Raw genomic sequence first — 21,786 nt, 5'->3', positions numbered from 1 at the left:
CCGCCAAGGCTGCGTTGGAGTGCAGTGTCCATTTTGGGGAACTTTGGTACAATCACCTGATTCTTCCATTCTGTAAAGACTGACTTAACTTTCTTTGGGATCCACTGTGTATTTATTTCTGAGAAAAGCAGGGACACTTGTAAGTGTCTTACAAGTGTCTTACAAGGACACTAATCCTATCAGATCAGGGTCCCACCTTTATGACTTCATGTAACCTTAATTGCCTCCTATTTCCAAATACAGTCGCATTGGGGGTTAGGGCTTCAACGTAGGAATTTGGCAGGGGGACCCAATTCAGTCTATAGCACCCTCCTCCACCCTCACGGCTCCAATCATTCCACATACATAACTGAATTGTAGCCTGTATCACATTTTAAAGTACTATTTATTTTTTCTGGTTTTAAAAGCAACACATATTCAGAGTAGAAAGTGTAGGAAATGAAGAATAACATAAGGAAAATAAAAATCATCCCCAAAGCCACACCTTATAAACATTATTAATATGTCAAGGTGTTCTTAGTTTTTTTTCCCCCTGTGTATATACTTATACATGGGTTTTACAAAATTGGATCCAACAATATGATTTTTTGTTTAGTAACAACTTTCTTGAGATATAATCCACATACCATACAATTCACTCATTTTTTTTTAAATATGTTTTTTGTTTGTAAGTAATCTCTACACCCAATGTGGGGCTCAAACCCACAACCCTGAAATCAAATCACATGCTCTACCAACTGAGCCAGCCAGGTGCCCCACAACTCACCCATTTAAACTGGTGTACAATCCAGTGGTTTGCAGTATATTCACAGAGTTGTGCAACCATCACCACAATCCAGTTGAAAAGTTAGAGTAGGTGACTCATTTGTTTAAGTTTATTTATTTATTTATTTATTTATTTATTTAGAGAGAGCATGAGTGGTGGAGGGGTGGAGAGAGAGAGACAGAGAGAGAGAGAATCACAAGCAGGCTTCACACTGTAAGCGGGGAGCCTGAAGCACGGCTCAAACCCACAAACCGTGAGATCAGGACCTGAGCCAAAATCAAGAGTTGGAGGCATAACCGACTGAGCCACCCAGGTGCCCCATCACAATCCATTTTAGAACATTTTTACCATCTCCAAAAAAACCCATGCTCTTTTGCTGCCAACCTCCAGTCCCTCCCATCTCCCTAGCCCTAGGCAACTTCTTTTAAATTTTATTTGAGAGAGAGAGAGAGAGTGAGAGAGAGAGAGACAGAGACAGAGAGCAGGAGCAGAGCAAGTGAGTGAGAGAATCCCAAGAAGGCTCCATGCTCAGCATGGAGACACAGGACACAGGACTCAATCCCCTGGGATCACAATCAGCTGAAATCAAGGGTCAGATGTTCGATCCACTGAGCCACACAGGCGCCCCAGCCCTAAGCAACTTCTAATCTACTTTCTGTCTTGGTAGATTTACCTATTCTGGACATTTCCTATAAACAGAATCATACAATGTGTGGTCTTTTGTGAATGGCTTCTTTCACAGCATCATGTTTTCAAGGTTCATTCATGTTGTAGCATGACACATTCCTCCTGTTACATGATACATTCCTGTGGTAGCATGATCCTTCACTCCTGTTTCTTGTAAACAGCTTTATTGAGATACAGTTCACATACTCTACAATTCGTCTATTTAAAATGTCCAATTAGGGGCGCCTGGGTGGCGCAGTCGGTTAAGCGTCCGACTTCAGCCAGGTCACGATCTCGCGGTCCGCGAGTTCGAGCCCCGCGTCGGGCTCTGGGCTAATGGCTCAGAGCCTGGAGCCTGTTTCCGATTCTGTGTCTCCCTCTCTCTCTGCCCCTCCCCCGTTCATGCTCTGTCTCTCTCTGTCCCAAAAATAAATAAACGTTGAAAAAAAAATTAAAAAAAAATAAAATAAAATGTCCAATTACTTTTGGTATATTCACAGAGTTGTGCAGCCATTACCACAAGCAAGTTTAGAATGCTATCATCACCTCAAATTTCATTTCTTTTTATGGCCAAATAATATTCCATTGTATGGGCATACCATTTTTATTTTATTTTTTAATGTTTATTTTATTCATTTTGAGAGCAAGAAAGAGCAAGGGAGAGAGGGAGAGAGAGACTCCGAGGCAGGCTCTGCTCCACCAACGCACAGCACAGAGCCTGATGCAAGGCTCCATCCCAAGGTTCGTGAGCTCATGACCTAAGCCGAAATCAAAAGGCAGTTGCTCAACTGACTGAGCCACCCAGGTGCCCCTATACCATATTTTATTTACCCATTCATCAGTTGGTGGACATTTGTACTTTGTGGATATTATGAATAAAGCTGCTGTGAACACATGTTTTCATTTCTCTATGACACGAATTGCTGGGTCTGTGATAAACTACAGGTTCAACCTTTTAAGGAATTGCCAGACAAACCATGTGATTTTTTTTCAATCCTGATTTTCTCACTTAACATTAACCATGTGCTTTTTCATGAACTGTTAACGTGTTCAATGTTTTTTGAACGCTTGGCTTTTAATGATTGCAGAGTTCCAATTCTTAGTTAATCAGTCCCCTGTTATTGGGCATCTAGATTATTTCCAATTTTCATATTATAAACAGCCTTTCAGTGAGCATTTTTGGGCATCAATATTTTTTTGTGAAACTTTTAAAAATATTTATTTATTTTTGTGAGAGAGAGAGAGAGAGAGAGAGCACGAGTGAGGGAGGAGCAGAGAGGGAGGGAGACACTGAATCTGAAGCAGGCTCCAGGCTCTGAGCTTTTAGCACAGAGCCCGATGCGGGGCTCGAACTCATGAACCTACTGAGCCACTCAGGCACCCCTGGACATCAATATTCTTATGCATCTCTGGTTATTTCTGAAGAGCAGATTAGTCAGACCATTGAATCAAAGGGCATAGGCAGTTTTAAGGCTCTTGGTACATAAAACCTTCCAAAAACCTTGTGTCAGTTTACGCTCTGGCAAGTTGAGTTTGGGAATGCCAGTCACACACCACCTTATATTTTCATGGTCTCTTGAAGTCACCAAGGCAGGAACTTTGGAGATCTTTGACCCCATACTCAGCTCAACATGTAGCACACAGCACAAGTTCATGTTACAGAAATTAGCGTGAGCAAAGGAAGGCTGCATTAATGCTCTGCATTAACAGAGGCCATGGGATGGAGAGGAGGGTACAAGTGTCTGAATCATCATGAAGACAGGCTCCACAGGACTTACCACCCAGCTGACATGGGGACTCACTGCAGACTCAAGTGATAATAAAGCATCATGAGGCCAAGAACTCTCCACATGGAAGTTGAAGTGGCCAATGTGAGAGGAAGCCACATACCGCAGTCACTTAGGGACAGACGCCAGTAGGGACGGGGTGTAGACTGGAGGCAAGTCTTTTGTACTCCACTCTGTGGGCAGCAGTCTTGATACAAAGTGCTGGAAGAATTACCTTCACTGAGATAGCGAGGTCATCAAACTCTCTGTCCACTTGGATATCCTGAGGAGAAACCCATTACAAGGCAGTACATTACCACCTTCTGAGAACTTTGCTGGTTTTTGCTGGTACACACAAGGTTTTGGAGAAAATCCTTAGGGCAGCTTCTCTCCTATGGATGACAATGTCATTAGTCCCCAAACTATGAAAATAGGGAAGGGAAGGGGTTCCTGGGAGCTCCTTGGAGTCTGTGATTTCTTGACCTGCGGGTTGGTTGCATAGGTCTGTGCTGTTTGTGGAAATTCACACTCCAATCCATGTGCACCTTTCAGCATAAACGTTATTCCTCAATAACAAATGAAAAGGCACGGGGAGTGAGGGGAAGGATACTAGCACCAATAGTGTCTTTCTCTACATAGGCCTTTTCTGTGGGGTCTGCTACCTCATCCCATCTTCACAATGATTCTGGGTGGGAGATTTTAGCTTCATTTCACAGAAAGACCAGGCTGAGCCCTGGGAATGGTTTTACACGAACTGTAAGGATTTAGAAGTATTTCCCTAACAGTTATTTATTTTTGAGAGACAGACAGAGCACAAGCAGGGAATGGGCAGAGAGAGGAGACACGGAATCCGAAGCAGGCTCCAGGCTCTGAGCTGTCAGCCCAGAGCCTGACGCCGGGCTCGAACTCACAAACCGTGAGATTATGACCTGAGCCGAAGTCAGACGCTCAACCAGCTGAGCCACTCAGGTGCCCTGAGTATTTCCCTTAAAACTGAGAAGATCTAGTCTAGGGAGATTAGACTAATAACAGTCAAGGAATAGGAAAACGGAACATTGCATCTAGACAGGTGTTGCTCTCCAATTCAGAAGATCGCATGTTGATGGACTCAGGATTTGGTCCCAGGCCTGATTCCAAAGTCTGTGGTGTTTCTGTTATGCTAAAAGCTTCTGTTAATAACCATACGTTATATTGAATAAGCATGTATTTTTGCAGAAGTTTCATATATAATTCCTTTTTTTTTTTTTTTTTTTTTTTTTTTTAACGATGGAGTCCAGTGCTGACAGGAATTCTCAGAGCAAGCAGAACATGGTCAAGGCATGCTACTCTCTGGCTTTGGAGCTGTAGAAACTGGGCAGGCAGAAGGAAGCAATAAGCAATAAGAAGAAGGAAGCATCAGTTGTCCCAAGCCTGAAGGATTGGAACTGTAAAAACGTCTCTGGAAAGACTTTGACACAAATCTGGTTTTAAATAAATGAGGGTTAGAATAAGCAGTGATTTGTGACTAGACTTCAGTTTAATAACTTGTGTTTGGGGATTCTCTCCTTAATGTTTTACTGCTTATATAATTTTCTCTATATATTTTTAAGTTTATTTATTTTGAGAGAGAGAGAGCGAGCGAGCAGGGGAGGGGGACACAGAGGGACAGAGAGAGAATCCTAAGCAGGCTCCCTCCTTTCAATGCAGAGACCAAAATGGGGCTTGATCTCATGAACCATGAGATCATGACCTGAGCCAAAAGCAAGAGTCAGACACTTAACCAACTGAGCCGCCCAGGTGCCCTGAATTTTCTATATTAAAAAGGCACCATTGAGATGCCTCGGTGGCTCAGATGGTTGAGCATTTGACTCTTGATTTCAGCTCAGGTCATGATCTCAGGGTCATGGGATTGAGCCCTGCATCAGGCTCCATTTTTGCATGGAGCCTGCCTAAGATTCTCTCTCTCTCTCTCTCTCTCTCTCTCTCTCTCTCTCATTCTCTCTCTCTCCCTTTGCCCCCTCCCCTAAAAATAAAAAACAAACAAACCCACAACTGAATGAAAAGGAGTCTTAATCTCCCTCAAAGCCAACGAGTGAATCTTCCAGCACCAATATCCACCTGCAGGCAGAACAGGCCAGGGGGTGAGGTGGGTAAGTACTGAACCTTCAAATCCAAACGTCAGTGAACAGTGAGCTAAGCGTCCTCTGAGGCAATTCTCTCTCAGCCAATGAAGAACCCAGGCATGAGTCAGAGATGAGACCGCAACGGTATCCCCCAGTCAGGAGTGGAAATAAAGCCACAGTGGCTAGACCAGATGTATCTCATTAGCCACCTTGCTAGGCCATTTCTTTCCTTCCTCCCTCCCTTCCTTCCTTCCTTTCTTCCTTCCTTCCTTCTTTCCTTCCTTCCTTCTTTCCTTCCTTCCTTCCTTCCTTCCTTCCTTCCTTCCTTCCTCTCTCTCTTTCTTTCTTAAATTTTTTTTTAACATTTATTCATTTTTGAGAGAGAGAGAGAGAGAGAGCGCAAGTAGGGGGAGGGGCAGAGAGAAGGAGACACAGAATCGAAGTAGGCTCCAGGCTCTGAGCTGTCAGTACAGAGCCCAACATGGGGCTCAAACTCATGGACTGCGAGATCATACCTGACTGAAGTCAGATACCTAACTGAGCCACCCAGATGCCTTGCTAGGCCATTTCTTTCTTGACGGAGGCCTTTGCATAGCCCCTCATCCTGGGTGTGTCCGGGGGATTTAGGAGGCCTGGGAGCCTTGAGCTAACCTGGAAGGCCTAAAGGCCTGGGAAGGGGAATATGCTGCCAACTGAATTGGGTATTTTTCCAGAGGAGTTGTCAGATGCAAAGAGATCTGGATTGGATATAGGGAGCCTAGGGGTTTCCTGTGGCAGCCTGGAGTGTGGATGCGGGGAGCCTGAAGCTGGACACAGAGGCAGGCTCAGGAGAGGAAACAGAAGCACTGAGCTTGTGCCCCGGGCCTGGGCAGGCCTGTCTTCCCTGTGTCTTGTGGACTGTAATGCCCAGGGGAGCTGTGTGCAGTCAGTGGCTCCATGGAACCCGAAGCAAACGGTGTGGGGAAAGTGTGACCTGTTTCCCCATGGTATGAGTGCTGAGGGTACCTTTTATTTTTTCAAACAACTTTTGAAAAATGTTTTTTTTAATTTAATTTATTTTTTTAATTTATATCCAAGTTAGTTAGCATATAGTGCAACAGTGATTTCAGGAGTAGATTCCTTAATGCCCCTTACCCATTTAGCCCATCCCCCCTCACACAACCACTCCAGTAACCCTCTGTTCTCCACATCTAAGAGTCTCTTAAATTTGTCCCCCTCCCTGTTATATTATTTTTGCTTCCCTTCCCTTAAGTTCATCTGTTTTGTATCTTAAAGTCCTCTATGAGTGAAGTTATATGATATTTGTCTTTCTCTAATTTTGCTTAGCATAATACCCTCTAGTTCCATCCACGTAGTTGCAAATGGCAAGATTTCATTCTTTTTGATTGCCGGGTAATACTCCATTTGTGTGTGTGTGTGTGTGTGTGTGTGTGTGTACATATGTACACATCTTTATCCATTCATCCATTGATGGACATTTGGGCTCTTTCCATACTTTGGCTATTGTTGATAGTGCTGCTGTAAACAAAAAGAGACCCTCTTTCTCTGCATCCTCACCAACATCTGTTGTTGCCTGCGTTGTTAATGTTAGCCATTCTGACAGGTGTGAGGTGGTGTCTCGTTGTGGTTTTGATTTGTATTTCCCTGAGTGATGTTGAGCATTTTTTCATGTGTCGGTTGGCCATCTGAATGTCTTCTTTGGCGAAGTGTCTATGCATGTCTTTTGCCCATTTCTTCACTGGATTATTTGTTTTTTGGGTGTTGAGTTTTATAAGTTCTTTATAGATTTTGGATACTAACCCTTTAAATGATATGTCATTTGCAAATATCTTCTCCCATTCTGTCAGTTGCCTTTTAGTTTTGCTGATTGTTTCATTTGCTGTGCAGAAGCTTTTTATTTTGATGAGGTCCCAATAGTTCATTTTTGCTTTTGTTTCCCTCACCTCCGGAGACGTGTTGAGTAAGAAGTTGCTGCAGCAATGTTTATTTATTTTTGAGAGAAAGAGCACAAGCAGGGGAGGGGCAGAGAGAGAGAGAGAGAGTGAGACACAGAATCTGAAGCCCGCTCTAAGCTCTGAGATGTCAGCATAGAGCCTAATGTGGGGCTCACACCCACAAACCATGAGATCATGTCGTGAGCCAAATCAGATGCTTAACTGACTGAGCTACCCAGGCATCCCTATTTTTCTTTTAATGTTTTATTTATTTTTGAGAGAGAGCAAGAGCGAGCATGAGCACAAGCAGGGGAGGGGCAGAGAGAGAGGGAGAGAGGATCTGAAAAAGCAGAGACACCATTGAAGGGCTCAACCTCATGAACCATGAGATCATGACCTGAGCCAAAGTCAGACATTTAACTGACTGAGCTGCCCAGGTGCCTTTTAAAATACAGTTTCAGGGGCATCTGGGTGGCTCAGTCGGTTGGGCGTCCTACTTCAGCTCAGGTCATGATCTCACGTCTCATGGGTTTGAGCCCCGTGTCCAGCTCTGTGCTGACAGCTCAGAGACTGGAGCATGCTAAGGATTCTGTGGCTCCCTCTCTCTCTGCCCCTTCCCCGCTCATGCTCTGTCTCTCTCTCTTTCTCTCAAAAATAAGTAAACATTAAAAAAATTTTTTTTAAATATAGTTTCATACATTTAGGTGGGAAGTGAACTAGGCAGTGCCCTTCTCGTTGCGGTGGTTTTGCGCCAGCCGTGACACCCTGCAGATGCCTCATTTTCCTTCAGAGAAGCACCAGCTTTAGACTAAAGACAAGAGCCATATACCTTCTAGAAGGGACATGTGCTGGAGCAGAAGCTAAGGCTAAGGCTCCTCCCTGGGGCAGGTGGGGGCAGGAGAGGCCAGGGGAGTTTGAACTACAGGCTGGAAGAGGGCATATGGCAAGAGGCAGTTTCAGGGAGTGCAGGGCAGTGTGTGGCAGTAGGTCCGGATGAGGAAAAGAGGAGGTGACAGCAGGGGCTTTGCAGGAAACCACTACAAGGAGAGTTCCCATACCTAGCAGGCCGGGCCCAGGGCCTTCTTCCTCTTGGCACCATCCATTTCTCTACCTGGGCTCTTCCAAAATGGCCTGTTCACCTTCCTAGTCCTGGGAGTTTGTTGGCACCCGAGTGGATTCTAGAGCCTGTTTTCCACCGCTGGGCAGGGGCCATGCTGCCTGCCATGGGATTCAGTGTATCCCAGCACTGTGAAGGCGAGTCCTGCCTAGGAGAAATCTGCTGCATTTGGTTCAGCTCAGCACACTAAGCTGCCCTAGGCCCCGTTTCTGATGTTGCTGACATCAGTGTGAATCACCTGGGACCATTTTGCTTCACTTGGCAGAGCAGCTGGGCCCAGCAGCTGGAGGCCTGAGCTTGTGTGTTCCTGTCCCTCTGCTCCCAGGCCTGGGGCCTAGTCACAAGTGGTGGGACAGCTCATTCTGTTTGCAGATGTGCTGGTGGGCCAGTCGCTTGGGTTTGGTGCCACTCTGACCCAGCTGCGTTAGAAGTGTGATAATGTAGCTTCCGGGTCCCCCACCATGCCAGCGTCCCATGTAGCTTCTCAGGCCTATACACCCTGTGGGAGGAGAATGATGTTTGACTCTAGGAGCTTTGTCTGGTATACTAGAAGAAAGGTCAGGGCCCCTTGCCCAGCCAGGAGAATGGGCAGGCAAGGAGGGCGGGCATCCTGTCTTCCTGGTAGGATCTGGGTTCTTCTAAATGCTTTTTCTTATTCCCTGATTCAAGGACCAAGAGACTAGCAACCCCCAGAGTGATCCCCACCCAGTCCCCCTAGCACTGTGGCAGAGGAGTGTGTGGGAGGGAGGCGTGGAGCTGTGGCCCCAGATGACACCAGTGTCTGGAGTGCCCTGGGAGAAGTGCCAGATTTCATCTGCAGAACTGGATGGTCCAAGAGTTAGGGTTGGGGGTTGTGGGCTGGGCTACAGGAAGCAGGCTCTGAGGGGATGCTCAGGGGCTTGACTAGGGTGTGGAAGAAGCCACCACCTCCAACCCTTGGAAGCTCTGAAACTGGCAGGGCCTTTGGATTGGTCTTGGGTGAGGCAGCTCTCTGTGGGACTCACTCAAACGTCAGACCGAGGATCCTCAGGCCACCTGTGCTGGCAAGGGCTGACACAGGGGCCACTTTGCTCCCATTAAACCTGAGACACAGCCTCCCACTGTGGCCTGATGGCTGAGGGGGTTCATGGAAGCATGTAGGAAGACAGTCCCATTTGTCACAGAGCACATTCCTCACAGGCACACAGATGAGAGAATCACAGGCTGGGGAGGCCAGGCAGCACCATCCAAGGCCATAAGCTTCTCTGGCTCCCACACCTGTGAGGTAGAGACATAGGAATGTCCTGTCCCAGCTTAGAAGCCTGTAGACTTTATGGTCTCCCTGCCAAGGAGCAAGGGCTACCCAGCATGGCCTTTCGGCCAGCACTTCAGTGATCATGGACTTGTGTCCATCCTTGGGGTGGGGAGCTGTACCTATGTTTGTATTCACAGGGTAGGGCATCTGAAGGAAGGTGTGCGGGTGAAGCTGAGAGGGAGAGGGGGCTTGTTTGTGCAGACGGAATCTGTGGGCCTGGGGTGGGGGGAGGGAGCAAGGGTGCAGCAGGAGTGAGAGTGTGTGGCAGGCGAGAGCAGGCTGAGCCCCCTCCACTTCCAGGTCAGCCAGAACAGCCTCACCATGCTGTCCTCACCATCGCCGGGCCAGCAGGTGCAGACCCCGCAGTCGATGCCCCCTCCCCCCCAGCCGTCCCCGCAGCCTGGCCAGCCCAGCTCGCAGCCCAACTCCAACGTCAGGTAGGCCTGGCCGGGGTGGCCCTCCCTGCCTGGCTCCCAGGGCGGGCCCCACCTTGTGCCCCAGCTCACAGATGCATCTGCTTTTGCTTTGCTGCAGCTCCGGCCCTGCCCCTTCCCCCAGTAGCTTCCTGCCCAGCCCCTCACCGCAGCCCTCCCAGAGTCCAGTGACGGCACGCACCCCGCAGAACTTCAGTGTTCCCTCCCCGGGACCTTTAAACACCCCTGGTAAGTCAGGCCTGGGGTGGGTGTGATCCAGGGACCAGAGCCCATCATGTAACCCACACACAGCCCTGTGGGTTGAGGTGCTGAGATTCACCCCCTTACCCTCTGGAGGCCTCAGCTTGTAATGGGGTGGGTGAGCCCTAGATCCCCCACCTTGAGGGTTTGCAGAGAGTCCGGGCTTGTGGGCTGAAGCCGCATTAACCACATTGTGTTCTGCAGTGAATCCCAGCTCGGTCATGAGCCCAGCTGGCTCCAGCCAGGCTGAGGAGCAGCAGTACCTGGACAAGCTGAAGCAGCTGTCCAAGTACATCGAGCCCCTACGCCGTATGATCAACAAGATCGATAAGAATGAAGGTGCGGCTGGTCCAGGGCAGGGGTGCAGTGGAGGGGGCGGGGGGGGATGCAAGTACCCCTGGCACGTGTCTTAGTAGCCCCTCTCTGTCCCAGACAGAAAAAAGGATCTGAGTAAGATGAAGAGCCTTCTGGACATTCTGACAGATCCCTCTAAGCGGTGAGTTTTGCCCCTGGTCCTGGGGGCAGGACAGTGGTGTGCCCATGTCTGGCAGCTTGGTTAGCCCAGCCTTGGACGGGCGTTTGGTGGTGAGACGGAGTTTAAAGAAGGGGCCTCGGGCCTCCACAGGTGCCTCCAAGCCCTTGGCCCCTTGTCTTTGCCAGTATCCAGCCCCTGCCCTGCCCCTGACTTCCCAGTGGCGTTGGGCAAATGACTGCATCTCATTTACTCCGTTGCAAAAGGAGTGACTATGGCTCACCCGGGTTGGCTGTGAAAATGAAACAAGACATCGCCTTGAGAAGCACTTGTAAGGCATTGGAGCCCTGGTTCACAACATGGCACACGTGCCCTGCCGCCACCTGCCAGCTGTGCTGCTCTGAACGCCAGAGACGGGCCAGCTCTGCAGAACTGTGCACATGGACTGGCCTTTGGGTTCTGTCCCTATTTCTGCATCAGTTTGGCTATGCTCCCTTCTAGAAGATCTTCTCTGTTCTATTTACCATGCAAAATGCTAGAAACTGCAGAACTAGATGTATTGGAGCTGGGCAGCACTCAAGCCTCTAGGCTCAATCCCTCTTTGGGACTCTAGGGCTTGGGGCAGGGACCTGGCCTCTGTCTCTCCCCCTGACCCATCACCTTTATGCCCTCTTCTGATGAGCAGGACCGGACAGCTCCTGGACGTGGGAGCATCTTGCCTTATACTCTGGGTCTAGGAATAGTTCAATGATTGGGGCTCCTGTGGAGGGTTCTGGTGGCCAAGGCTGGTTCCATGCACACCAGGACAAGCTAGGCAGGGAGCGGTTGGGATGAGTGCTCAAGAGCCGCTGACACCTCATCCTTGAGCACCCAGAGTCAGTCACATCCCCTCTCCCCATAGGTGCCCCCTGAAAACACTCCAGAAGTGTGAGATTGCCCTGGAGAAGCTCAAGAATGACATGGCAGTGGTGAGTGGGGCACCATGGCCTGGTGGTGTTCAAAGGGCCACAGGCATCTGTGGGGAGAATTCAGAACCACAAGCTGAGAGAAGCCTTCACAGTCAGGAGTGGGCAGAGGGGCCATGCTGCTCAGCCTGGGGACCTTGCCCAGGAGTCTTTTGCCAGGTCAGGTCTGCTGTGCGGAAGGAGAGTATACGTGGGAACATGGGAGAAGTCACCCTGTGGCTGTGGTCCTGGGGTGCTTTCTGCAGCCCCCAGGTGCATGGGCTTTCTTGTATGCCCATCTCCACCATCAGGCCTCCAGCCAGCCCTGCCCAGCCCCAGTCCAAGCCCTGGGGGAAGGGAACTCTGGGGAAGGTCAAGGCTGCAGAAGGCAGGAGAATGTATCCAGGATCAGCCGTATTTGTCTCCAGGGGGGCAGAGGTTGTGGGGAAGCCACAGAAGTCTGGCTGTGAAGGATAAGGACTTCAGGGTCTGGAAAGCCTCCCCAAGAGTGGGCTGCTGACGTCCCCACTGCCCATCCTGTCACAGCCCACGCCCCCACCACCCCCGGTGCCGCCAACCAAGCAGCAGTACCTGTGCCAGCCACTCCTGGATGCCGTCCTGGCCAATATCCGCTCACCTGTCTTCAACCATTCCCTGTACCGTACCTTCGTGCCAGCCATGACGGCCATCCACGGCCCACCCATTACGTACGTACAGTCCAGGGTTCAGCCTCGCAGTGGGTGGTGGGCCGTGGGCCACGGGCCACAGCCTAGTGTGGTGTGGTGACCATGGTGGTCTCTTCCAGGGCCCCGGTGGTATGCACTCGGAAGCGTAGGTTTGAAGACGATGAACGGCAGAGCATTCCTAACGTGCTCCAGGGGGAGGTGGCCAGATTAGACCCTAAGTTCTTGGTGAACTTGGACCCATCTCACTGCAGTAACAACGGCACCGTCCACCTGATATGCAAGTTGGGTGCGTACAGGGGAGGGCGGGCGGGGCTGGTGCTATGGGAGAGTGAGTCCTGAACTACAGCCCAAGGCCCTAGAGCAGGCCCAGCACAGGCCCGCATGATCCATGTGGACAGGCACTTGGCCTCCCACAAACAGGCATGCTCACACCACACCCTGAAGCCCACCATCCCTGTGTCCTCCTGGATCCTCACACATACCTGGCCCAGGAGGTGCTCTGAGGGCAGAGCCCTGAGCCCACAGACTCTTACCTCTCACCGGCCTGCCAGGGAAGCCCCTCCCTCCCAACCAGATATGGCTGTGCTTGCCTGAGGCCTTAGGGAGATGTGGAAGTGGGAATCAGAGTGACCTCCAGACTGCAGCAAGCCTCACCAGAACCTTTTGGGATATGAAGAGCCCTGTTTAGAGCAGGGCTATGAGGCAGGGCAGCCTGGGCCAGGTCACAGGCATAGACACATGTGTTGCAGATGACAAGGATCTCCCAAGCGTGCCGCCGCTGGAGCTCAGTGTGCCTGCCGACTACCCCGCCCAGAGCCCACTGTGGATTGACAGGCAGTGGCAGTACGGTGAGCCAAGAGGACAGCCTTGGGGAGGCCTCACGGCTGCCGTCTAGGGACCCTGGTAGGGGGCATCAGCTCAGGGCAACCGAGATTTGCTCTGTGCCCCGCAGCTGAGGCCCCTCCTCCCCTTTCTCTGCTGCCCCTTTGTGGGCAGGAGTGGGTTGCCCAGAAGTCACTTGGGAAGAAAGGGGTCCATCCTGTGCCTGCAGGGCGGTCACCTGTAGTGAGAGAGAGGCGAGCAGCTCCAACCGCCTTTGTGGGCCTCTGCAAGGCTGTTACGGGAGTACAGAAGGAGCTTGGGTTTATGGAGACCCACCTGGGTGACATGGCTTCAAACCAGAGGCCCGGAGAGACCCCTGTTGATGGTGGCCAGTCCCCCTGCAGTGCAGAGCTGGTGCATAGCGCTGGGATCCCAAGGCTGACCCTGAGAGAAAGCCCTGGGCTCCAGACCTGTTCACATTCCAGTTCTCCACTGACGCATGGGCCTGGGAGGGGACCGTGTTGGCCGCCCCACTGTGTGCGGGAGATGGCATCCTGGTCATGTTGACTGGCTTTGATGCCCCAGACGCCAGCCCTGTGTCTGTGGGGCGGCCTTTCATAAAGAGTTGCTTGTGCAGCCCAGGGTCAGGCCCAGCACTGGCTGTCCCGGCGGAGGTCACAGCGGCACTCATGGCCCATTGCTCTGTTGCAGACGCCAACCCCTTCCTGCAGTCAGTGCACCGGTGCATGACCTCGAGGCTGCTGCAGCTCCCGGACAAGCACTCGGTCACAGCCCTGCTCAACACCTGGGCGCAGAGCATCCACCAGGCCTGCCTCTCCGCCGCCTAGCCACCCACCCACTGGGGACCACGGGGATAGCCGGCAACCTTGTCAGGGCCACAGCGGACATGCACCTCACGTTGGACGTTTCTAGGTGTTGGCTCCCTTAGAGAACCTGGGCTTAGATTAGCTTTCCTGCTTTTATCTTCTGCCTTGGGGACCTGCCAAACATTTTCCCATACTTGTACGTGACTCGGGCAGGTGGCCGTGGAGCTGGCTGCTTCGTGGTGGGGTTGGGACTCCCCCCACCTCCACTCCCCCCCGGGAGTCGGACATGCCTCAGCCCTGTGTGCTCCTCCTTGGGCTGCTGTCCCCTTGGCTTCTCCAGGGCCCATGTCCTTCCTCAGCAGCCTGGGGGAGAACTCCAGGTCTCGTTAGAGCCTCTTGTGTGTGTGCCAGAAAACTTTTTGTTTCTGTAGGGGAACATGGAGAGCATAGGAAACCCTGAAAACACACACAGAATTCTCTGGTCACGGTTTTGGGTTCAGACCCTTCCACCATTGCCGTGGGGGGCACGCCACTGGGAAGCTCCTGGATCCAAGGGCCGCTGGCTGCGCCTCAGAAGGAAAGTCGGCCAGCAGGCAGTTGCGAATCCCCTGCCATCACCTGGGACTCATACCTCATGGCATTCTCCCTTTAAGCCGTGGGGGTCTGCTCAGCACTGTGGGGGTGCCTGGGGAGCAGGGACACCTGAGTGGATCCTGTACCTGGCACCGTGCCCACTCACTGGGCACTTGGGCCTGTTCTTGGGTCAGGGCAGCATCCTCAGGACCTGGCGTCATCAGAGCTGCTCCAGAGAGTGAAAGCTCCCTGACAGGGCATCAGCCCTCTGGCCATGAGAAGCTTCCCCTTTTGTATGTGCACTACCGTGTCATCTGTGGTTCTTATAATAAATTTATTATTCCTGTGTTTGTCATGAGTTTGTCACTGTGTCCCCTCCCACAAGTCTGGGACCACCATCCAGTGAGGTATGCTTTCAGGGCCGAGCCAGATTCCTCACCTTGGAGATGGCCGTGGATGCCCAGACCTTAGTTCACCCTTTTTTGACAGTATCAGTGCCTCATCCTGGTTTACCCCGAGGTTTCTGGCAAAGCTCCTGCTGCCCAAAGAAGAGGCAGAGATCAGCACTGAGGAAATGGCCAGTGGGGCCAGTAGCCCTGTCCTGCCAGGGGAGGGTCGACACTAAACTGACCACACCCATGAGACATAGGAAGCTCCGGTTCTGGTGAGTAAAGGGGTGGTGAGGCTCTTGGGTGGGAATCTCAGGGTGGGACCCTAGCGCCCTGGAGAGGACCATTCTCCCATGGCCGTGGCCCTCCACAGCAGAAGGCAGCTCGGTAGGATGGCTCGTTAGCTGGGATTGTCAGTGTGGAGGCTGGACGGCGCTGTGGCAGGGGGGACGGGACTTGCCCTTGTGCCTGGAAGGCGGTCCCAGCCCAGCCAAGGGCCAGGAAACCCCCTGCGCTCAAAGAAGGGTGCATGCTGTGCCTGCCCGTGGCGCAGGGCACCCACCAGGCCCTGGACAAGTCCTGGTGACTGCCCCAGTGGGCCCCTCCCACCGCAGGGAGCAGAGCTGGGGGCACAGGGCAGGGCAGCCATGTCAGATAGCGGTGAGGGATGAGGTTCACAAGTGGAGAAACGAGCTTTATTTCCAGTCTTCAACAGGTAGGGTAATACTTATTTAATGTGTTTTTGTGTAAATGCAGAATAGCAAAATACCGAGCAAGAAAATAGTGTCTCGGTTCTGAGAGCAACCGAGTACTTTATCTGCCATGAACTTTGCTTATCTGGAATTTCGCACGGCCTAAACGTGTTCGAATTCTTTTGAAGTGCTATCTAGAGAGGGTTAGCGTCTCCAGCTGTAGGGCATTGGCCTGGCCCTGACCTGGCAAGCAGACGCCGACACGTGCCGCCCGCCTCAAAGGACAGAGCGGTGCAGCCGCCGGCGCCGCACCACCTGCAGCCTTTTCTGCCGCTCAGCAAAGTTACTCTTCAAGGTCTGCTTCAGCGCGGGCAGGATGGGGCGCTCTGCCACGGGCATAGGGCTCAGAATCAGGCTGGGAGGGCAGAGGGAGGTCACTACAGGTGCCCCCGGGAGCAGGAGCGGAGACTTGGCTGGCAGCAGGGCCCCAGGCAAGGCACTGAGCTGTCCCTGCCCCTTATGTACCGGGCTCAGGCCACCCCGCCCTCCCCCTGCCGGTGGGACTCACCATTTCTTGGGGATGCCCTTGGTGGGGACCTTGGGGAGCTGCATGGCTCCCTGGTGAAGGGCCTCCTGGTCCCTGGTGAAAGAGGAGTCGGCAGTGAGCCCCAAAAGAGCAGACCTCACTGGGATGCGGTGGGGGCCACGCCGAATCACTCACTTGGGAGAGCTGGGGCCGGCCTCCTCGGATGCAGCCTTGGGCCTCCTCAGGTTCCCTTCCAGGAGGGCCTTGAGGTGCTGCAGCTGGAAGGCAGGGAGAAGAGGGGCAGTGGGCGGGGTCTGCGGAGGCACCGGGGTCCCCGCTGCCTGAGCCTCACCTCTTGGGCCTGCAGGAGGTGGGCGTTCCACAGCTGGCGGATGACCGCTTCGCATTGCTGAAGCGTGGTGGGCTTGCGCAGGTGCAGGGGCAGATTCATCACGGGGGGCTGCTCGCCCTTGTGCTGGCTGCCTGCCACCCAGGGGGCTGCTGCACTGGACGTCTCCACTTCTTCATCTCTGGAACAGGCACTACAGCAGCCCAGAGCTAGCCTGCCAGGATTGGTCTAACCACCCACCACCTCTCTTGAGGGCGGCATCCACACCAGTGTGCGGCTGGTGTGGGGAAGAAGGGTGTGTCTACACAGCCTCGTCGGGGTCTGGTTCCCTTCTGCTGGCCAGGGTGCTCCAGACACCAGGTGGCGGGGGTGGGGGGGCCATCTGTGGTGCCAGCTGTGACCTGGGCGTATCCCTTCCTCTCCCCTCAAGGTGCACTGAGGGTCAGATGTGGTTCAAGCTGTGTGACTGCCCTCAGTCCTGACCCCACACCTGTGGGGCTGGTTGAGAGGGACTCTAAGTAAGGACCGTGCAGAGAAGCAGGACCCCGTCCTGCTGGCTGAACTACCCAGGGGACAACAGGGTCTCTTCGGATGCAAAGTCCAGGTTCACTGCTGCTTTCCAGGAAGTCCCAGGAACAGGTGTCAACCCTGGTCTTGCTCTGGCCTGCTGGCTCTGTGCCTTGCGGAGGCCAAGCACATTTCCCAGGGTGAGCCCAGGAACCCAACTTACTGTTGTTCTTTTGCTTGTTGTCTTGGTGAAAAGCACACTAATGTGAAGGCCACGTTACTTTGTTTCATTTCTGTGAGAAATTAGTTTCTGGGCTGCTGTTGGCACCCTCGTGTGGGCTCAGGTCAGCACAGGGCATTGCCCGCCAGATGGGCCTGCCTGGAGTGAGTCTGCTTTCACCCTGGAGACTGACCCATTTGGAAGGGCAAGGCAGCTGGCTGGTTCCAGAATGTGAACCTACGAAATGCAACGCTGGGCCCACAGGGTACAGGTGAGCCCTTACTTGGCCTGCCCCTGCACCCCTGGGGCTTTGTCCTGCTTGCTGTTGTGAAACAGGGCAGCAGCTGGGGTCTTCTCTTCCAGGTCCGTCTTCGGAGGAATGTCAGTTTTTGAGTCTTGCTTCTTGGAGAAGCTGGGCCGGGGCCTGGCCTTTCCTTGAGAGTTGGCTGTAGATCAGACCCAGACAGGGCAGTCACTGTGGGTGGGCATCAAGAGCCAGGGCCCACGTCCTCCAGGATTGGCTGTGAGTGCCCAAGGAGCGCCTGCCCTCTGCCTCGGTTTCCTCCTTGTAAAGGAGAGATGGTAACAGAGTCCCCATTGGGGGGGCTGCCAGGTGACCCAAAAAGGGGGTCTGTGGGTGGTGCCTGCTGAACGCCCTAAAACTACTGCTGCTGTAGAAGCTGGCCTCCCCCTACTTGTACTGGGTCAGTCTCCCATGCCTCGGGGAAGTCCAGGGGTCAGGGTGGCCCCGCAGCTGTTCCCTGACTCTGAAGCAGCACCCCATTTGGGGCAAAATGAAACTGTATGAGAGTTCTGGGACCCGGCCTGCACAGACTTCCTTTCCACGGACAAGGCCCACGGCCCGCCTAGGCCCTGCATGGAAGGGGCAAGGGCCACTCCCGGGGAGGATGCCTGGCCTCTCACGGAGGCCGAGTGCAGAGAAGGGGCTATTAGCTCCCCTCACTCTGCAGAGGACACCACAAGCCCAGAACGCTAGGCAGGGCTGTCCCACCTGTATCCACCTGCTTGCAGGAAACACGACAAGCAGGGCTTCTGCCAGGCTGCCCTTGGAAGACCACTTAGGAAGGCTCAGGGGCTCCTCTCTTTGTATGCAGGCAGGGTGTGCCTGCCACAGGACCTTGTGCCCCACGTTGATCTGACGTTCACTTCCTTTGTAGCCAACCCCGCTTTCGCTTTCGTAGTCTCCCTCTGGCCAACTCATGGTCCTGTCACACCCCGCCTCGGCTCCTTCCTGCTGGTGTCAGCTGGCGGCCACCCTCTCTGGCTCCCTTCAGCTACTCCTTAACCCTTAAGTCCACAGAGCTTGGCAAAGGTGCAATCTGGTCAGCACCCCACACTGGCCATCGGGGCCCAGGGCCCCAGTGGGGCATGTGCCCCTCCCCTGACCCTGAGTTCACAGAGGGTGCTGGCATGCCAACTGACAAGGTCGAATTTGAGACGGACTTGATGGACTGAAAGCTGGAATTGGAAGTGCTGCCTGTGGGAAATGCACACGGTTAGTCTGAGATGGTGGCAGCACCACCTTGGTCCCAGCTTTCCCGGACACTTCTGTGCCCCGCTGTTGGGAGGGGCCAGGCCACCCGTGCCTTCCTCCTGGCCCTGCAGGCCTGTGTGTTTGTGTTTGTGTTTGTGTTTGTGCAGAGCCCTCCCCCCCGCTCTGGTGAGGCAGAACCAAGGCCAAGGGGAAGGTGATTTCTGGAAGGGCCATCCAGAAAGCAGCGGGCTTGGGCCCGAAGAAGCAGGCCCTGAATGGGAGGATGGCCTCTTCTGATATCCCACTGGGGACCCCGACCCTGCAGGACTGGGACCATTAACAGGCCCTGCCACTTGCCCAGGATAGCTCACTGGAACTGCTCTGCTCCGCTCGAGGAGGGCCCACCACCACTGTTCCCATATTCCATGTCCCCTAGGAAGGGAGCCCCGGGACATCCCCAGACTGGGGCATACCAGGCTAACACCTCTCAGACCACCTCTTGATGTCAGACTTGGCCCCAAAGGTATGTGGGGGGAACAGGCCCAACACAGCCCGAGTCTCCCTGGGCTGGGCTGGAGGACAGGCAAAGAGAAAGGGGCTGTCACGATGAGGAAGGGCCTTCGACAAGTGACTGCAGGTCTCTCTGTCTCTACACTTGCTCACAGCAGACATGGCAGGGAGGATCCCCAGAAGGACTGTGCCCAGAGCCGTCTGTGCCAGAGGCACAGGGCTGGGGGCTGCCATAGCAGCAACCCAAGTAAAAGAATCCAGCAGAGCAGCAAGGCTGGGGGCCCGGGGGCGGGGCGGTGGTGGCAGGGGTGGGGTCTCGGCAGCCCCACCCCAAGCTGCTCTCCCTGCTTCCTTACTGCAGACTTCAGGCCTTGGGATCCCCGAGAGCCCCACCTGCTGTGCTTGGGTGCACAGTCACCCACACCATGGCGGGGGGTGGGGGGCAGTGGTGTCTGTCCAGGTCCCCCAGGATTCCTCCCCACTGGGATAGTACATGGGCCAGTGCAGCTGGCTGGGTAGACACAAGCACTCTGGAGGGGCTATTCCTGACAGAAGTAATTTCCCATCAGGCACCCAAGGGCCTCAGTCTTACCTTCCTTTGGCTTCTGATTCATTATTAGCTTGTAATGGAGATCTGAAAGCAAGCATGTGCTCTGGTCATTTTTGAAACTGCAGCCATTTTGGGAGGAGAGGTTTTGGCTTGCCCTGTGCACTCCCCGCTGAACCCCTGAGAGACCTCACACACTGCCCCATGGGCCAAGCCTTTACCCTGGGTGTCTTAGGGCCAGCAATGCCTCTAGCCGTTCCCTGAGCCAGAGCCCTTGGGTGAGAGCCTCGCCAGGAGTCCATTCCTCTGCCCATGACATCTATAGGGCACCCTCTGCTAGGTGGAGCCCCAAGCTCCAGGGGAACAGAGGTGAGTGAGTCAGGATGACCCAGTCCTCCAGGAGCCCCTAGTCATGGATGAGCAAATGTGGTCAGAGCAATGATCAAGCGACACCCAGAACGTGGGCTGGCCACATCCAGCCTGGGCATCAGGGAGGGGCAGGGGTGAGACTCAAGACTCCTTATGTCAGGAGGAGGGAGTCCTGACATCATGGTGATCCCTTGATCTAATAGCCCTTCAGGTAAAGGCAACAGGAGAAAGGTGGGGAGAAACTGAGACAGGGCTAAGAATGTGGGGGGAGGAGTTCCAACTACAGCATAAGGGAGAAGAGAGAGGACAGCAGTGTCCCGCCGTGATAGGCCTTAAGTTCTGCTTCAGGCCTGGCCCATGGCGGTGAGGAGCCACCAGCGGGGCAAAGTTAGGAAGGACCTGCCCTGAGGAGACGCGGGGGCAGGGGGAGGTGTCCAAGGAGGGGCTGGATGGGAATGGCAAGTCGGCTCTCGATCTGTGTTTAGTTTGTGAAAATCACTGAGCTGTACACTCGCACTTTTTACTTCCATAAAAGTTTTTTTAGAACAGGCGGGCCCGACTTGCCTAGAGAGGAGACTGCGACCCGGCTTACTGTGGGAAACGCTGCACAGCCAGACCACCCCACCAGATGGTGGGGCGGCCCCGTCGACCCGGCCCACGAAGACCCAGGTTTGGGGCCCGGGGGTGCGGAGGGGGCAGGGGGTGCGGAGGGGGCAGGGAGTCCGAGACCCACGTAGCAGGACCCGGGGTGGGGCTTGCTGCCCTGTGTCCTCCTTATACCCTGTTTAAGGGTTTCTAAACCTCGTGTTCTAGAGTCCACGAGTGTTTCGGTACTGGAGGCACCCGGGAGCGGCAGGTCTGCCTCTCCCTCGGGCCCCAGCCGCGGAAGACGCCTCACTCGCGGCCGCGGCGCCCGGACTCACCCTTGTTCTCCCGCTTGAGGTGCTCGATCTCCTCGTGGAGCTTGACCAGTGTCTCCGAGTGCTGCTGCTGCAGGAACTGCAGGCTCTTCTCCAGGTGCACGACCCGCTTCTGCGCCTCGATGAGCCCAACCTGCGTGCTGTGCTGCGCGGGCTGGAGGATGGCGGGCGGGCGCAGGCGCGACGTGCCCCGGGAGCCCGGGATCCCCGAGCTGGGGGGCTGCTGCCCGGCCGCCGCCACCCCCGCCCTCATGTCGCCGCTGCCGCCGCCTCTGCCGCCGCCTCTGCCGTCGCTGCACTCCCACTTGGTGGCTCGACTGCCCCGGCCTGGTGCCGCGTCGCCATGGAAACGGGCGCGAGCGGGCGAGGGGGGCGGGGCGTGCGGCGGGGCGTCGTCTGTGATGCCCGAGAGACCACGCTGCTGGTGGGGGTGGGGCCTGCGTCAAGTTTGCCTGAGCTCGTACACCCTGACTTTGAAAGGCATCCGCCGAATTAAGGTCAGATAATCGTCCGCCTTTACATAGGTCTTACTGTCCAATTGTCTATGCTTGTTTATTTTAATAGTTCGCTTCTGGAATAGATGATATGGACTACATATTCAAAAATCCAAAGGTAGAGG

At 54.0% G+C, this 21,786-nt stretch overlaps 2 protein-coding genes across 2 annotated transcripts; one reads left to right on the top strand and one right to left on the bottom strand.

Annotated features, from left to right (window-relative positions):
- The first annotated feature begins 3,282 nt into the window (after positions 1-3,282).
- On the top strand, positions 3,283-14,993 carry LOC124519788 (mediator of RNA polymerase II transcription subunit 15). Its single transcript, XM_047090205.1, has 10 exons — positions 3,283-3,303; positions 9,904-10,082; positions 10,180-10,307; positions 10,524-10,658; positions 10,752-10,815; positions 11,693-11,759; positions 12,282-12,442; positions 12,541-12,707; positions 13,171-13,269; positions 13,955-14,993. Exons 1-10 carry the CDS (start codon positions 3,283-3,285, stop codon positions 14,089-14,091), a joined length of 1,158 nt encoding a protein of 385 aa, XP_046946161.1. The 3' UTR covers positions 14,092-14,993.
- A 718-nt stretch (positions 14,994-15,711) lies between these two features.
- LOC124519894 (coiled-coil domain-containing protein 74B-like) lies at positions 15,712-21,428 on the bottom strand. Its single transcript, XM_047090365.1, has 8 exons — positions 21,171-21,428; positions 19,924-19,965; positions 18,760-18,824; positions 17,610-17,767; positions 16,603-16,780; positions 16,446-16,528; positions 16,293-16,364; positions 15,712-16,139 (listed from the first exon to the last, which is right to left on the bottom strand). The coding sequence occupies exons 1-8, from the start codon at positions 21,418-21,420 to the stop codon at positions 16,001-16,003; spliced, it is 987 nt and encodes a 328-aa protein (XP_046946321.1). The 5' UTR covers positions 21,421-21,428; the 3' UTR covers positions 15,712-16,000.
- Positions 21,429-21,786: the final 358 nt, after the last annotated feature.

Source organism: Lynx rufus, unplaced genomic scaffold (genome assembly GCF_022079265.1).
Source record: "Lynx rufus isolate CCGP_SWC_20201006 ecotype Redwood Valley unplaced genomic scaffold, mLynRuf1.p SCAF_29, whole genome shotgun sequence".
NCBI classification, from domain to species: Eukaryota; Metazoa; Chordata; class Mammalia; order Carnivora; family Felidae; genus Lynx; species Lynx rufus.
This window is presented reverse-complemented; position numbering and strand designations above follow the sequence as displayed.

What these genes read in the sequence shown, in the direction of transcription:
- LOC124519894 (XM_047090365.1), bottom strand. Translation starts at nt 21,420, where the DNA reads ATGAGGGCGGGGGTGGCGGCGGCCGGGCAGCAGCCCCCCAGCTCGGGG. An exon ending in GAATCAGAAGCCAAAGGAAG is followed by an intron (nt 18,825 to 19,923) that starts GTAAGACTGAGG and finishes CATTTCCCACAG; the next exon opens with GCAGCACTTCCAATTCCAGC. An exon ending in ATTCGACCTTGTCAGTTGGC is followed by an intron (nt 17,768 to 18,759) that starts ATGCCAGCACCC and finishes TCTACAGCCAAC; the next exon opens with TCTCAAGGAAAGGCCAGGCC.
- LOC124519788 (XM_047090205.1), top strand. Translation starts at nt 3,283, where the DNA reads ATGGAAGTTGAAGTGGCCAAT. An exon ending in TCAAGAATGACATGGCAGTG is followed by an intron (nt 11,760 to 12,281) that starts GTGAGTGGGGCA and finishes ATCCTGTCACAG; the next exon opens with CCCACGCCCCCACCACCCCC. An exon ending in TGACAGGCAGTGGCAGTACG is followed by an intron (nt 13,270 to 13,954) that starts GTGAGCCAAGAG and finishes GCTCTGTTGCAG; the next exon opens with ACGCCAACCCCTTCCTGCAG.